Raw genomic sequence first — 15,348 nt, 5'->3', positions numbered from 1 at the left:
GGCAGCTGGCAGACCAGGCAAAGTGGTGGCTGGCAAAGCAGGTGGTCCCACATTTGTGTACAGATGAACTGGGAGAAACAACTGGGGAATCAGACAGACCTCACAAAGCAGGGTTCCAGCATGGGGAAATAAAGCCTCAAACCTTCTGACTATAAAATATGTGGGGGTTTCAGTGGTGAGAGAAACTCCCAGCCTCACAGAAGAGTTCGTTGGAGTGGCCCACAGAGTCCTAAAATGTACACAAACCCACATACCTGGGAATTAGCACCAGAAGGGCCCAATTTGCATGTGGGCAGTGGGGAAAGTGTCTGAAAGCCAGCTGAGAGCTGAATAAGTGTCATTGTTCCCTCTCAGACCTCTCTCATATGTACAGGGCCAAAATGAAGCAAAGTGAGTTGCATGCCGCAACCCCCATCCACAGGCAAATCCCCAAGGCTCCACCCCTTACACTATGACAGGTGGGCCAAGACAAAAACATATGGCCCAAATGAAAGAACAGATCAAAGCTCCAAAAATAGAACTAAGCAATCAGGGAAGAGCCAACTATCAGATGCAGAGTTCAAAACACTGGCAATTAGGATGCTCCCAGAAATGGTTGAGTATGAGCACAAAATAGAGAAAGAAGTGAAGGCTATGTAAAATAAAATAAAGAAAAATGAACAGGGAACCAACAGTGATTAAAAGGAAACCGGGACTCAGATCAACAATTTGGACCAGAAGGAAGAAATAAGCATTCAACCAGAACAGAATGAAGAAACAAGGATTCAAAAAAAATAAGGAGAGGCTTATGATCCTCTGGGACAACTTTAAATGTTCCAACATTTGAATCACAGGGGTGCCAGAGGAGAAGAGGAAGAGCAAGAAATTGAAACCTTATTTGAAAAAATAAGGAAGAAGAACTTCCCTAATCTGGCAAAGGAAATAGACTTCCAGGAAGCTGAGAGAGTCCCAAATAAGTGGACCCAAGGAAGCACACACCAAGGCACATCATAATTACATTATCCAAGACTAAAGATAAGAAAAGAATCTTAAAAGCAGCAAGAGGACAGGAGAGTTACCTACAAAGGAGTTCCAATAAGACTATCAGCTGATTTCTCAAAAGAAACCGTACAGGCAAAAAGGGTTCAAAGTCAAGAAAGGCAAGGACCCACATCCAAGACTACTCTATCCAGCAAGCTATCATTTAGAATGGGAGTGCAGATAAAATGCTTCCCAGATAAGGTCCAGTTAAAGGAGGTCATCATCACCAAGCCCTTATTATATGAAACGTTAAAGGGACTTATCTAAGAAAAAAGATGATCCTAAATATGAACAGTAAAATGACAAACTCACAACTATCAACAACTGAACCAAAAATAAAAACAAAAGCAAACTAAACAAACAACTAGAACAGGAACAGAATCACAGAAATGTAGATCACATGGAGTGGGGAGAATGGGGGAAAAGGTACAGAGAATAAGAAGTAGAAGTGTTAGGTACAACACAGAAAAGAGGAGGTTAAGAATAGTATGGGGGCCCTGGCTGGTGTAGTTCAGAGGATTGACGGTGGGCCTGTGAACCAAAAGCTTGTCAGTTCAATTCCTAGCAGGGCACATGCCTGGGTTGTGGGTTAGGTCCCCTGTAAGGGGTCAGTGAGAAGCAACCACACATTGATGTTTCTCTCCCTCTCTTTCTCCTTCCCTTCTGCTCTCTAAAAATAAAAATCTTTAAAAAAAGAATAGTATGGGAAATGGAGAAGCCAAAGGACTTATATGTATGACTAATGGACATGAACTAAAGTGGGGGGGATGCTGGTGGGAGGGGCAGTGCAGGGTATAAGGGAGTAAAGGGGAGGAAAAAATGGGACAACTATAATAGCATAATCAATAAAATAAATTTTAAAAACTCAGCACCAAAAAAATCCAATTAAAAATTGGACAAAGGACCAGAATAGACATTTCTCCAAAGAGTTCATACAGATGGCCAATAAACATTTGGAAAAATGCTCAGTGTCACTAAGTATCAGAGAAATGCAAACAAAAACCACAATGAGATACCATCTCACACCTGTCAGAATGGCTATCATCAATAAATCAAAAACCAACAAGTGCTGGTGAAGATGTGGAGAAAGGGGAACGCTTGTGCACTGTTGGTGGGAATGCAAACTGGTACAGCCACTGCAGAAAGTAGTATGGGTACCTCAAAATACAAAAGTGGATATGATTTTGACCCAGCAATCCCACTTCTAGAAATATATCCAGAGGAACCAGAAACAAACATTTTTTTTTCAAAAGAACATAAGCACCCCTATGTTCACTGCAGCATTATTTACAATCACCAAGATATGGAAGCAACCCATGTGCCCATCAGTGGATGAGTGGATAAAAAAAGTCCTGGTACATTTACACAAGGCAATACTACTCATCTGTGGGAAAAAAAAAAAGGAAATCTTACCCTTTGCAACTGCATGGATGGACCTGCAGAGTATTATACTAGGTGAAATAGACCAATCAGAAAAATACAAGTATCATACAATTCCACATATATGTGGTACCTAATGAACAAAATAAATTAACAAAAGAGAAACAAACTCATAGATAGAGAACTCTCTCACAGGGTAGGCAGGTAGGGGGACTAGGTAATAAAGGTGAAGGGATTAAGCAAAAACAAAGGTCATACATTTATTTGAAATTATCGAATAATGAAACTCATAATAAAATTTAATATTTATTGGAATTTCTTCTGATAATAGTACTTAACATATAAGAAAAACAAACCAAGCTGTGTGAGATTTTGTTTTTCAATGTGTGAAAAGTCAGGTTCTGAATTTAATGGCAACAAGTGGGACATCCATTTTAAAAATACCATTTAAAAGGTAGTATTTTAAGAAATATGTACTATAATAACATGATGTGTTTTATAGAGTGGATACCTAGCTGAATGCCAATATGAATATGGAAGAATTACATGTATTAAAACCACATCAGAAAAATCAAATGTTCTTTCTTTCTTTTTATAAAAGGTAGCATGAAATAATGAGGAACTTGCTATTAAACTGAATAAACTTTCAAGTGTGGAATTTTTCTTTTAAAAATCCCCACCCACACTAACCCCAGAGAAAAGTGGTAAGTTTGATTAGTGCCATTATATGATAGGTCATTTCTGTACAATGTGGGAGATGGTTACATAGTCAATAGTAACTTTGTAAAGTGTATCTTTTGAAGACTTGCCTGGTAAAATTGCAATGTGAAATATATAAAATATTTAACATAAGGTATGCAATAACAAAGCAAAATCATTCTACTTTAAAGTTTTTAAAACTTTTTAAAACTTTTGATTCACCAAAGAATAGAGATGTCAAATACAGTAGCATTCTCATTCTCCAACAATATGCATTGTATACTTTTGCTATTTGGCAAATCTTTTGGAGTAGAACAAAATTAATGCAGTCTAAACAATATTTCTTCTGTCTGTCCTTATAATATGGTTCCTCAGCCAGAACAGTTAGGTACAGAGCAAGAGTTAAATTTTGGGGAGTTTTGGTGCGTTAATCACAGGATTTGCCTCCTGTAAGTATCTCCTCCCAGCACTCTTGTAATCATAAGTGCAGCCATGAGTTTCTGCATAGCGATGGGATGCACAGAAGTTGTTTCCACATCTAAAGCACAAAGAAAGTTTATATAAATAGTCACATTTTTATTGAAGGCATGTCTCTTTGAAAGATCAGATTTTGACTTAAGGTAGTACATGAACCCTTTGGTTCTCTTTAGCAATTTCAACACAGGCATTTCTCTTCTACTCATAAATAAGCACAAATACCCCCAAAAGAACAAATTAATTGTCTATGAATATGAGAGTTTATAATAAAGAAAATATTACGGAATGAAATATAGCATTTATGAAGTAGTAAAATGCAAAAGCTGATAAACATGTCTACTATTTAAACCTGGGAGAAGTATAAAACCTAACTAAGCCATGAAGGATTTATTTATTTATTTATTTATTTATTTATTTATATTTTAAAAATTATTTTTCAACTACAGTATTCTTTCTTTTACTCCCTTCCCAGCCCACCTCCCCATACCCCCCACTTCCCTCCCATTTCCTCCCCCCTTAGTAGTTGTCCATGTGTCCTTTATGCTAGTTCCTGTAAATACTTCCCTTTTTCCCCTGAAATTCCCTCCCCTCTCCCCTCTGGTTGCTGTCCCCCTGTTCTCTATTTCAGTGTTTTTGTTTTTGTTTTTCTTGCTTGTTTGTTTTGTTGTTTAGCTTCCTGTTAAAGGTGAGATCATATGGTATTTGTCTTTCAACACCTGGCTTATTTCACTCAGCATAATGCTTTCCAGTTCCATCCATGCTGTTGCAAAGGGTATGAGCTCCTTCTTTCCAATCCAAAAGAACCTATGCACCCCAGTGTTCATAGCAGCACAATTTACAATAGCCAAGAGCTGGAAGCAACCTAGGTGCCCATCAGTAAATGAATGGATCAAAAAATTATGGTACATATACACAGTGGAATTCTGTACAGCAGAAAGAAGGAGCCATGAAGGATTTTAAAACTTTTTTCAGTAACAAGATAAGCTGTTTCTATTTTAATAAAATACACTCTAAAAAGCAGCAGTTATTTTTAAGGTCTGGCCTCAATCTAAGAGGAGACACCATCACTGTAGCATATTAATCAATGCTAATGAAAAAAATAATTATGGGTAGAAAAATTATTTTTATAAATACCTTATTCATCTGTTTTGAAATAAACATGTACCAAAAATTGATACTACATTAAGTTTAGTCCTTTTTTGTTAAATTTAAAACAGAATCTTAAAGGGATTCTTTCAAGTTATCCTCAAAGACAGGAATATCTATCGTAAGACAAAAAAGTGTACTCTCCCATTGGTTTAAATCTCCTAATTTAAAGAGCAGTGAAGGTTCTCATAAATTTGGAAATTCATGAACTATCTACTTGATTTTTACTTCAGCCAATTTAGGAGGAATTAAAATGAAGGCTACTATATGAACATCATCTTAATGATGTTATAAATAACCAACTTTGAAAACTTTTTATATTGTATCTCCAAGTTGGGTCACCACAAAGAAAGCATCTCAATTTTTCCAGCTAGCCAACATGCCTGCATTCGTAGCTAGTAGCCAGTCTAGTTTTCTTCCCACAATGAAAACAGTGCTTTGTTGTTTTCTTCTTTGTTTGAAGAGGGGCTTGCACAGGTGGGAGGTGATGGGTACATTCGCCTGTTTGGAGAAAGGACACTTTGATTAATATAGGCATAATTTCTAAATGTGAAATACTATTAAGCAAAAACTCAAAACACAAGGAAACTTCCATTCCATAGAAATTAATTTATATTATTTTTATTATTTTAAAAAATTTTTTTAAAGATTTCATTTATTTATCTTTAGAGGGGAAGGGAAGGAGAGAGGGAGAGAAACATCAATGTATGGTTGCCTTTCATGTGTCCCCTGCTGGGAACTGGCCTGCAGGGAACCAGCCTGCAACCCCAGTATGTGCCCTGACTGGGAACTGAACCACGATTATATGGTTCACAGGCCCGCGCTCAATCCACTGAGCTACACCAGCCAGGGCAATTTATATTATTTTTATATCTAAAATTATTTACAGATTCTATTTTTAGATGTGGTATGTTTCAACTAACTGTGACTCATTTTTTAGAAGGTTTGTATGCACCAACACATTTCTGATTATTTCAAAGGGCAATCAGTATATAGAAAGTGTATCACACTTGACAGTGAATCAAGAAAAATACCTTATGCATAATCATGTTTATGAGACCTTTGAGAAACAACATAATATGCAATATAATGACCCTGTTTTTTCACATGAAGGAGTACCAGAGTATCATGAAATTGGTCTTTTAGTCATAATTATACCATAAAAATTAAATTAATCAAACCACAAGCAAGTTACTATTCTTTCAAAACTTCAACTTGTTCATTTTTAAGATAACAGAACATGTATTTTTCTTCCTAGATTTCTAAGTGTTTTAAGGTCAACTCAGTTCTCATATATAAAAAGCATCCTGAAAATTTTAAATGTTATAATTATACAAAATATATTGGCAATAGTGACTAATGTGGTTGATTTTTCAGTGCTACCTTTAAAAAAATATTTACTAAATTCTGTACAATTGTAACAACTTGAATTTTCACCTTAAAAATAAGAACATATCTGTTTTGACATAAAAAAGAATAAATCTGTTTATTTAATTACTAAGTGAAATGCTTTTAGAACTGAATAAATTTCCAATAAACAGCTCATAAGTAGAGAAGCTCAATCATAGTCCACAGTTGTTACAAAACCAATGCAAGTACACAGTGCTTGGTGGCACTCAAAGTTCAAGAAGGAAGAGGAAAAGAAAACAAAAACAAGAAGAAAGAATGAGAAGAAAAACTGTTCAGCATCAGTGGTATGGGTATACCTGTTCTCCTCTACTAATAAAGGTTTGCACGGCCTGGACTTAATGTTCATCTGGCGGCTAAAAGTCTCTAAAAATTCTTCAAGAGTTCAAAAAAGTGGAATTACAGTATACCCATTGCCACAACCCAGATTAAATGCAGTATATACCAGTCCAGCAAAATTAAGACTGCTCCAGCCCTGGCTGGTGTAGCTCAGTGGATTGAGCGTGGGCCTGCGAACTAAGGGATCACAGTTCGATTCCCAGATAGGGCACATACCTGGGTTTCAGACCAGTTCCCAGCGGGGGACACCCGAGAGGCAACCATACATTGATATTTCTCTCTCTCTCTCCTTCCCTTCCCCTCTAAAGATAAATGAATAAAATCTTTAAAAAACTTATATGTATATTTTTTTTTAAAAAAGACTGCTCTAGCATGAGTCTAAAATATATACCCATATCATGCCCAAAACTGGAAAGAAAATTTGAAACATCTGAGTGACTCTGGATAATGCTGGAAACCAACTCAGATAATAACCCTTTTCTTCTTCAAGTGCACTAAGCTATTAAGAACATTTCACAAAGGTGATGTGCTGACAGAGAATATCATGGTGGAAAGAATAAAGTGTCACCAAAGCAAAGTATTCTTCTAGGAGAACAGTTCCATATACCCTTCTGCCCAACTAGAGAAAACCACTCATTAATCATCTACTCCAGGCTAGGAACCATCACGAATATACAGTTTCCATACAACAAATAGGAAAAAGTGAAATTCCTTGGACTGGCATTCAAGGTGTATTATATCCAATATAATACCTAATTTACAAAGTCACTTTCTGTCATTTACCACATCATACTCACTCTGAATAATGCAACAGACATATTAAATGCACAGTCTCTTCTAAAGTGTTCCGTTTTGCCCTAGTTGTTGTGACTCAGTAGATTGAGCACTGGCCTACAAACCAAAGGGTTGCCAGTTCAATTCTAGTCAGGGCACATGCCTGGGTTGTGGGCTAGGTCCCCAACTGGGGTCATGCAATAGGCAATGAATCAATGTTTCCCTCACACATCATTGTTTCTCTCCCTTTCGTCCTTACCCTCCCTCTCTCTGAAAATAAATTTTAAAAAACTTTTTTAAAAGTTATTTAAAAAGTGCTCTGTTTTACTTTATTAATCTAGTAAAGCTCTACTTATCCTATAAAAACATATCATCAATCATCAATTCTTCTCTGAAGCCTTCTTTTAAATGTGTTGATCATATGAATTTTTAAAAGTCAATAAAGTAATGTTGATGTGAAGAGTTGCTGTTCAGAAGATTAAAAATATTTGGATTAACTAATTTCTTTGGCATTCCAAGGTCTAATATTATATTTAACACAATGATCTATGAAAAATTCATCCAAACAGAAAAGGCAGCCAACGAAGTAAAGTAGTGTTCAAGATGCAACTTTGGTAATCTTCTGCCTAAAAATGATGATTAAAACTATGAAGATGAATTAAATTTCCAAGTGAAATCCTATAGTGAAAAGCAAGGAGGACCAATGGAAGAACTTAGTAGGTCAGTTAAATAAAACTTGTACCATTCATACAGACTCTTGTATAATTTAGAATGATATAGTTATTGCTGAAAGGAAATGGTAGCAAGTTATAAATCTCTAGTTTAAGGAATCACCACTGCAGGAAATAGCATATGGCTTGATCTACCTAAAAAAGTCAACCAAAGAGTGTATTGTATACCCAAAGACAAGCAGAAGGCTGGTAAAATGAATACCAAAGAAAACTGAGGTTAAAAATATATATATACTTACAACAATGTGATACTCCAGAAAGAGAGTTTGAGAGAGAGATAAATACTATTTCAAGGAGGGCCACAACAATCAGGCAATATAAAAATACAGAAGCATCCACTGGGTTTGAAATTTTGGAGATCTTTGATAATCTCAGCAACAACAATTTCAGAGGAGCAGTGAGAGGAAAAGTGAAAAAAGCAATGAAGTATGAATTAGAGTAAGAGAGTAAGAAATAAGTGAAACACAAACTTTTAAGAGGCTGGGCTGTAGGTTATAACAGGACAGATTAAAATATGTAACAAGGAAAAAATAATTATAACATTGAAAGTACGTATTTTTTGGACTGTAAGATGCACTCCCCCCAACCCCAAATTTGGGAGGAATAATGGCGGTTAATGCTGCTGTTTAATTCTGTTTACATTTACATTGGTGAAATATTATGTTATTTATGTTATTAAATATTTTACCATATTTTTTGCTTTAAAACTGTTTTTCCTCCTCTAAAACCTAGGTGCGTCTTATGATCCAAAAATACTTTTATTGCAGTAATCAAAAAGCATGGTACTGGCATAAAGACAAACAAACAGATCAACAGAAAGCAATTAGAAAGCCCACAAATAAAGCTTCACATATATGTGAAATGAATTTTGGCAAATGTACCAAAACCATTCAATGGAGAAAGGACAGAGTTTTTTAACAAATGGTTCTGGGGAAAGTGGATATATGCATGGAAACAAAATTAGACCCATATATTACATCATATACAAAAAATTATTAAAAATATATCAAAGATCTAAATGTAAAACCTAAATCTATAAAACTCCAAGATGAAAATCTTTATGACATTGGATGTGGCAATGATTTACTGGACATGATACCAACAACACAGACAACAAAGAAAAAACAGACAAATTGGATTCCATGAAAATTAAAAAGTGCTGTGCATCAAAACACTCTCAATAGGATAAAAACACAAGGCACAGAATGGGAGAAAATATTTGCAAATCATATATTTGATAAGGGATTAATATACATAATATACAGAGAAGAACTAAGTATTAACAACAAAAAACAGACAACCCAATTTGAAAATAGGGAAAGGATTTGAATAGACATTTCTCCACAGGAGATATATGAATGGCTAAGTACATAATAAGATACGCAATATCACTAATCATCAGGGAAATGTGTATCAAAACCATTATGAGATACTCCTCACACCTGTTAGGAGTCCACTACAAAAGAGAAAAAAGAAAAGAAAAAAGAAAGAAAGAAAGAAGAGAGAGAGAGAGAGAGAAAGAAAGAGAGAGAGAGAAAGAGAGAGAGGGAGGGAGGGAGGGAGGAAGGAAGGAAGCCATGGAGGGAGGGAGGGAAGGAGGAAGGGAGATGGAGAGAGGGATATAGAAATTGGGAAACTTGTACACTGTTGGTGGGAATGCAACATGGTACAACCACAAGGGAAAACAGTATGGTGCACAACCACTATTGCACTACACAGAAAAAGCTATCAGAATCAAAGGAGAAATAAAGAGCTTCAGAGAGAAGAGAAAGCAAAAGGGAAGTAACAACAAAGAAGGAGGCATAGGTAGAGACCCTTTGCTTCCTCACACAACCAAAAGGAGGATAAAAACCAATCTGAAATCAATAAAAAACCAAAAGTGCCAGAAAATCAAACTGGAACTCTGAAAATGAAGGAATTAAGGAAAAAATCAACCAGAACAACCAGACCAGTAAGGCGGCAGACCAAGTGGGGCCAAGTCAGAAAACCATGTGGCAATGGGGCAGACCTTGGGGGCAGGGCTGGCTGTCGAGCTTGGCAGGCAGTGCATGAGGGGCTGACTTAAGGGGACTCAGAGGTGGCTATGGGCTAAGGCAGTAGGGGTGATAGAAGCTCCCAGTCTCACACAAGAGTCCGTTGAAAAGTCAGCTAGAGACAAGCAGAGAAGCTGCACTGTTCCCTCTCTGGCCCCTTGCACACAGGCAGTGCAGCAGCACAGCAAAGAGAGTTGCCCTGCATGAGGGGAATATCTGAGGCCCCAACCCCTTATAGCCTACCAGCTGCACCAAGACAAAGAAATATGGCCCCAAAGAAAGGACAGACTAAAGCCTCAGAAAAACACCAAAGCAAGGAGGAGGTCAACAACCTATCTGATGGAGAATTTAAAGCCCTGGTAATCAAAATGCTCACAGATGTGACTGAGCTTGGTCTAAAAGTGAAAAAACAAATGAAGGATACCCAAAGTGAAATAAAGCAGAATGTTTTGAGTCAAGAAGGACTCAAAGCAATGATTTGCAGTAAAAGAAAAAAAATAAACATCCATCCAGAATAAAATGAAGAAACATGAATTTGAAAAAGTGAAAAGACTCCTACAAACCTCTGGAACAACCTGAAATGTTCCAATATCCAAATTATAGGGATGCCAGAAGGAGAAGAACAGCAAGAAACTGAAAACTTATTTGAATAATGAAGGAAAACTTCCCCAATCTGGCAAAGGAAATACACTTCGAGGAAGTTCAGGAAGGCCAGAGAGTCCCAAAGAAACTGGACCCAAAGAGAAACACACCAAGGCACACTATCATTAACTTACCCAAGATTAATTATATAAATATAGAATCCTAAAAGAAGCAAGAGGAAAAAAGAGTTATTTACAAAATAGTTCCCATAAGACTATCAGTTGATTTCTCAAAAGAAACCTTGCAGGCAAGAAAGGGCTGGAAAAAAGTATTTGAAATCATGAAAGGCAAGGACTTACACCCAAGATTGCTCTATCCAGCAAAGCATTCATTTAAAATGGAATGGCAGATAAAGTGCTTCCCAGATAAGATCAAGTTAAAGGAGTTCATCATCGCCAAGCCTTTATTATATGAAATGTTAAAGAGACTTATCTAAGAAAAAGATCACCAAAAATATGAACAGTGAAATGAGAACAAACTTACAACTATCAACAAATGAACTTAAAAGAAAAGAAAAACAATAAAAACAAAAACTAAGCAAAAAAACAGAACAGGAACAAAATCAGAGAAATGGAGATCACATGGAGGGATTTCAGTGGGGAGGGGTAAAGAAGGAATAGGGGGAAAAGGTACAGAAAAGAAGAAGCATAATTGGTAGGCATAAAATACATGGGGAAGAGAGAAAAATTGTATGGGAAACAGAGGACTCAAAAAACTTATATACAGGGGACTTCTGCCAAGATGGAGGTGTAGGTGGACCCACCTCACTTCCGTGCACAACCAAATCTAAGGACAACTATTTTTAACAACGATAATTACAACCAGACCACACAGAAAATAGACAATACGGAGTCCGAAAAAAAAATAAATAAAGGACGAAATGCTCGGCTAAACGGGTAAGCCAGCAGCGAAGCCGGTTGACGGAAAAGATCCCTGACCTGGTGGCGCGCAAGCAGCTGAAGGCGCAGATCGGATCGCAGGCTCACTACAGGCGCACACAGGGAAGAGGAGCGGCTGGCTGTCTGCGGTAGGTCGCACATTTGCGTGCAGATAAACCAGTGAAGAGGCCAGTATTGAGACCGCGGTGCGGGGCAGCAGGCTCCCACAATTCTGCTTGGATGAACAGGCTGGGGCAGTGGTGAAAGGGGGACGGACTGGGCTAATGGAGAGGACCGCCATTTCTCCCTCTCTGACCCCGCCCCCACACGCAGCGTCACAAACCAGCGACCTGGGTGGCCCCGCCCTGGTGAACAACTAAGGCTTTGCCCCCCTTACTTACTGGCGCAAATAGACCAAAAATGGCTCAAGAAAAACTCAGAGCCCCTGAGCCAATAAATCTAAGTGATGAGGAAATAGCCAAACTTTCAGATGCACAGTTCAAAACACTGGTTATCAGGATGCTCACAGAACTGGTTGATTTTAGTCACAAATTAGAGAAACATATGAAAGCTAAACTAATTGAAATGAATGGTAATGCAAAGGATACCAATAGTAATGGAAAGGAGTCTGGGACTCAAATCAATGGAGTGGACCAGAAGAAAGCAAATATTGGCCAAACAGAAAAGAATGAAGAAACAAGAATTCAAAAAAATGAGGAGAGTCTTAGGAACCTCCAGGACATCTTTAAATGTTCCAACATTCGAATTATAGGGGTACCAGAAGGGGGGAAAGGAACAGCCACCAGTGGAAACCTTATTTGAACAGATAATAAAGGAGAATTTCCCCAATCTGGCAAAGGAAATAGACTTCCAGGAAATCCAGGAAGCTCAGAGAGTCCCAAAGAAGTTGGACCCAAGAAGAAACACACCAAGGCACATCATTATTACATTAGGCAACATTAAAATGAAGGAGAGAATCCTAGAAGCAGCAAGAGATAAGGAGACAGTCACCTACAAAGGAGTCCCCATCAGGCTGTCAGCTGATTTCTCAAAAGAGACCTTCCAGGCAAGAAGGGGCTGGAAAGAGGTATTCCAAGTCATGAAAACCAAAGACCTACAACCAAGATTGCTCTATCCAGCAAAATTTTCATTTAGAATGGAAGGACAGATAAAGTGCTTCTCAGATAAGATCAAATTCAAGGAGTTCATCATCACCAAGCCCTTATTATATGAAATGTTAAAGGGATTTACCTAAGAAAAAGAAGATAAAAAAGTTGAACTCACTGTGAGCAAACTCAGTTATTAACAACCACACCGAAAACAAAAGCAAATTCAGAGGACAACTGGATCAGGAGTGAACCATAGAAATGAAGATCACATGGAGGATTAGCAACAGGGGAGTGGGAGAAGGAGAAGGGGGGAGAAGGAACAGAAAATAAGTAGCATAGACAGTAGATAGAAAATAGATAGGGGGAGGGTAAGAATAGTAGGGGAAATACAGAATCTAAAGAACTTGAGACACGTGTTCATGAACTAAAGGGGGGGAATGGTGGGGGAGGGGCATGCAGGGTGGAGGGGGGAATAGAACAAATGTAATGGCATAATCAATAAAATTAAAAAAAAACTTATATACACAACCCATGGAAATGAACAGGGTGGGGGGAATGCTGGAGGGTTGGGTAGCCGGGTGGAAGGGGGATAGAGGGGGTAAAATTGGGAAACTGTAATAGCATAATCAATAAAATATATTTAACAAAGAAAAAGGAAAAGGAGTTCATCACCATCAAACCAGTATTATAAGAAATTATAGAGACTTCTTTGAAAAGAAAAGATAAAAATATGAATAATAAAATGGCAGTAACCACTACATATCTACCAACAATTACTTTAAGTGTAAATAGAATAAATGCTATAATCAAAAGACATCAGGTGGCTGAATGGATAAGAAAATAATACTCTTACATATGCTGTTGACAAGAGACTCCCTTCAGATAGAAAGCACACCCAGGCTAAAAGTGAAGGGATGGAAAAAGATATTTCATGAAAATGCAAAGAAACAAACAAAAGAAAAAGCTGGTGTAGCAATTACTTACACAAGACAAAACAGACTTTTAAATGTAGATTATAACTGAAGAAAAGTGGGACCCAGAAATTCCACCTCAGAGCATTTATCTGAAGAAACCCAAAACACTAATTGAAAATACATATGCACCCATATATTTATTGCAGCATTATTTATAGTAGCCAAGACATGCACTGAACCTAAGAGTTCAAAAATGGATAAATGGATTAAAAAAAAACTGTTGCATATACAAACAAAATACCACTCAATGACAAAAGAGAAAGGGAAGGTGGGGGAGGAGTGAATGGAAGCCACACTAACGGCTTCCTAGGATTAATCTGGAATTACAACTAAATAGTGGAAAAATCACCCAGAACAAACAACTGCACAATAGCAACAGAGAAGCCAAATAACATCAAACAGACAGAAAATCATCTTCAGCACTAACTGACTGTACCTGCACAACAGCATACAAGATGTGGTGGGCAAAGTGACCCTAAGTAAACTAACTGGAGGGAAGGATCCACCAAAGAATGACCCAACAACAATCAAAACGCAGTCACATTCAAAGAGCCAACATAAACAGAATCCCAAGAGCATCAAGTTCAGGAGACCATGGAGACTGCACAACTCAATCTCACAGGTCTCCTTCCATGCAAGTACAAACCACAAAGTCAGGGAGTCAGAATAGATCAATTTAAGAAGCAGAGGCTAACAAGAAGAGTCACACTCACATAGACAGAAAGAAAAAGAAACCCAAATGAAAGGAAAAGAGGAATCCTCAGAAAGAATGTTAGATGAAAAAGAGGCAAATCAACTATCAGATATTAAGTTTAAAACAATAGTTATAAGGAAGCTCAATGAGCTCACCGAGATTTACCAAAACTAAAGGGGAACTACAGGAAACATATCATTAATTATATCAATATACAAAAGAAAATAGAAGTTATCAACAAGAGACAAGAAGAAATGAAGATTACAATTCTGAATTGAAGAACACCATAGAAGGAATCCAAGTAGGCTAGAAGAAGCAGAAAATGCAATCAGCGAGCTGGAGTACAAGGTAGAAAAAATTCCCAGAAAAAGTAACAAAAGGAAAAAAGAAAAAAAAAAGAGGGGTTAAGGGAACTTTAGGACAACATTAAGTGTAATATCCAGTGTAATACGGATCAGAAAGAGAACAACAAGAGACAGAAAACGTGTTTGAAAAAGTAAATGATGGAAAATTTCCCTAACTTGATAAGAGTAAAAAGTCACAGAAGTACAGGAAGCACAGAGGGTCTCAATCAAGAGAAATGCATAGGGACCCATTCTAAGACACATCATAGTTAAAATGGCAAAATTCTAAGACAAAGAGAGAATCTCAAAGGCAGCAAGGGTGAAACAGGAAGTAACACCCAAGGAAGCCCTGATAAGACTATTAGTTGACTTGTCAATGGAAACACTACAAGACAGAGGGAATGGCAAGAAATAATCCAAACAATGAAAGCAAGGGCCTGAAACCAAGACTGCTCTATCCAGCAAGGATCTCAATTAAAATGTTAGGCCAAATAAGGAGTTACCCAGACAAAAGAATGCAGAAAGAATGTGTATGCCCCAAACCAGCACTGCATGATATGCTAAAGTGACTGCATTAAGAAAAGAAAGAAAAAGAGTGATGGACAGAGGAACAAAAGTATGAAGGAAGTGAAACGATAAGTACTTATCAATAACTTTAAATGTAAATAAATTAAATGCTGCAAACAAAAGGCATGGGTAGC

At 37.4% G+C, this 15,348-nt stretch overlaps 1 protein-coding gene across 1 annotated transcript in view; it reads right to left on the bottom strand.

Moving 5' to 3' along the window:
• Positions 1-1,300: 1,300 nt before the first annotated feature.
• Positions 1,301-15,348, bottom strand: part of ZFAND4 (zinc finger AN1-type containing 4) — a 237,270-nt gene continuing 223,222 nt past the window's right edge. Inside the window, exons 9-10 of the mRNA XM_053667383.1 lie at positions 5,106-5,223; positions 1,301-3,637 (exon numbers count right to left, since the gene is read on the bottom strand). Of these exons, the coding sequence (XP_053523358.1) occupies positions 3,502-3,637; positions 5,106-5,223 (254 nt within the window). The 3' untranslated portion in view covers positions 1,301-3,501. The remainder of the gene's footprint in view (positions 3,638-5,105; positions 5,224-15,348) is intronic.

Source organism: Artibeus jamaicensis, unplaced genomic scaffold (genome assembly GCF_021234435.1).
Source record: "Artibeus jamaicensis isolate MK-2021 breed Jamaican fruit bat unplaced genomic scaffold, CSHL_Jam_final contig_468, whole genome shotgun sequence".
Lineage (NCBI taxonomy): Eukaryota > Metazoa > Chordata > Mammalia > Chiroptera > Phyllostomidae > Artibeus > Artibeus jamaicensis.
This window is presented reverse-complemented; position numbering and strand designations above follow the sequence as displayed.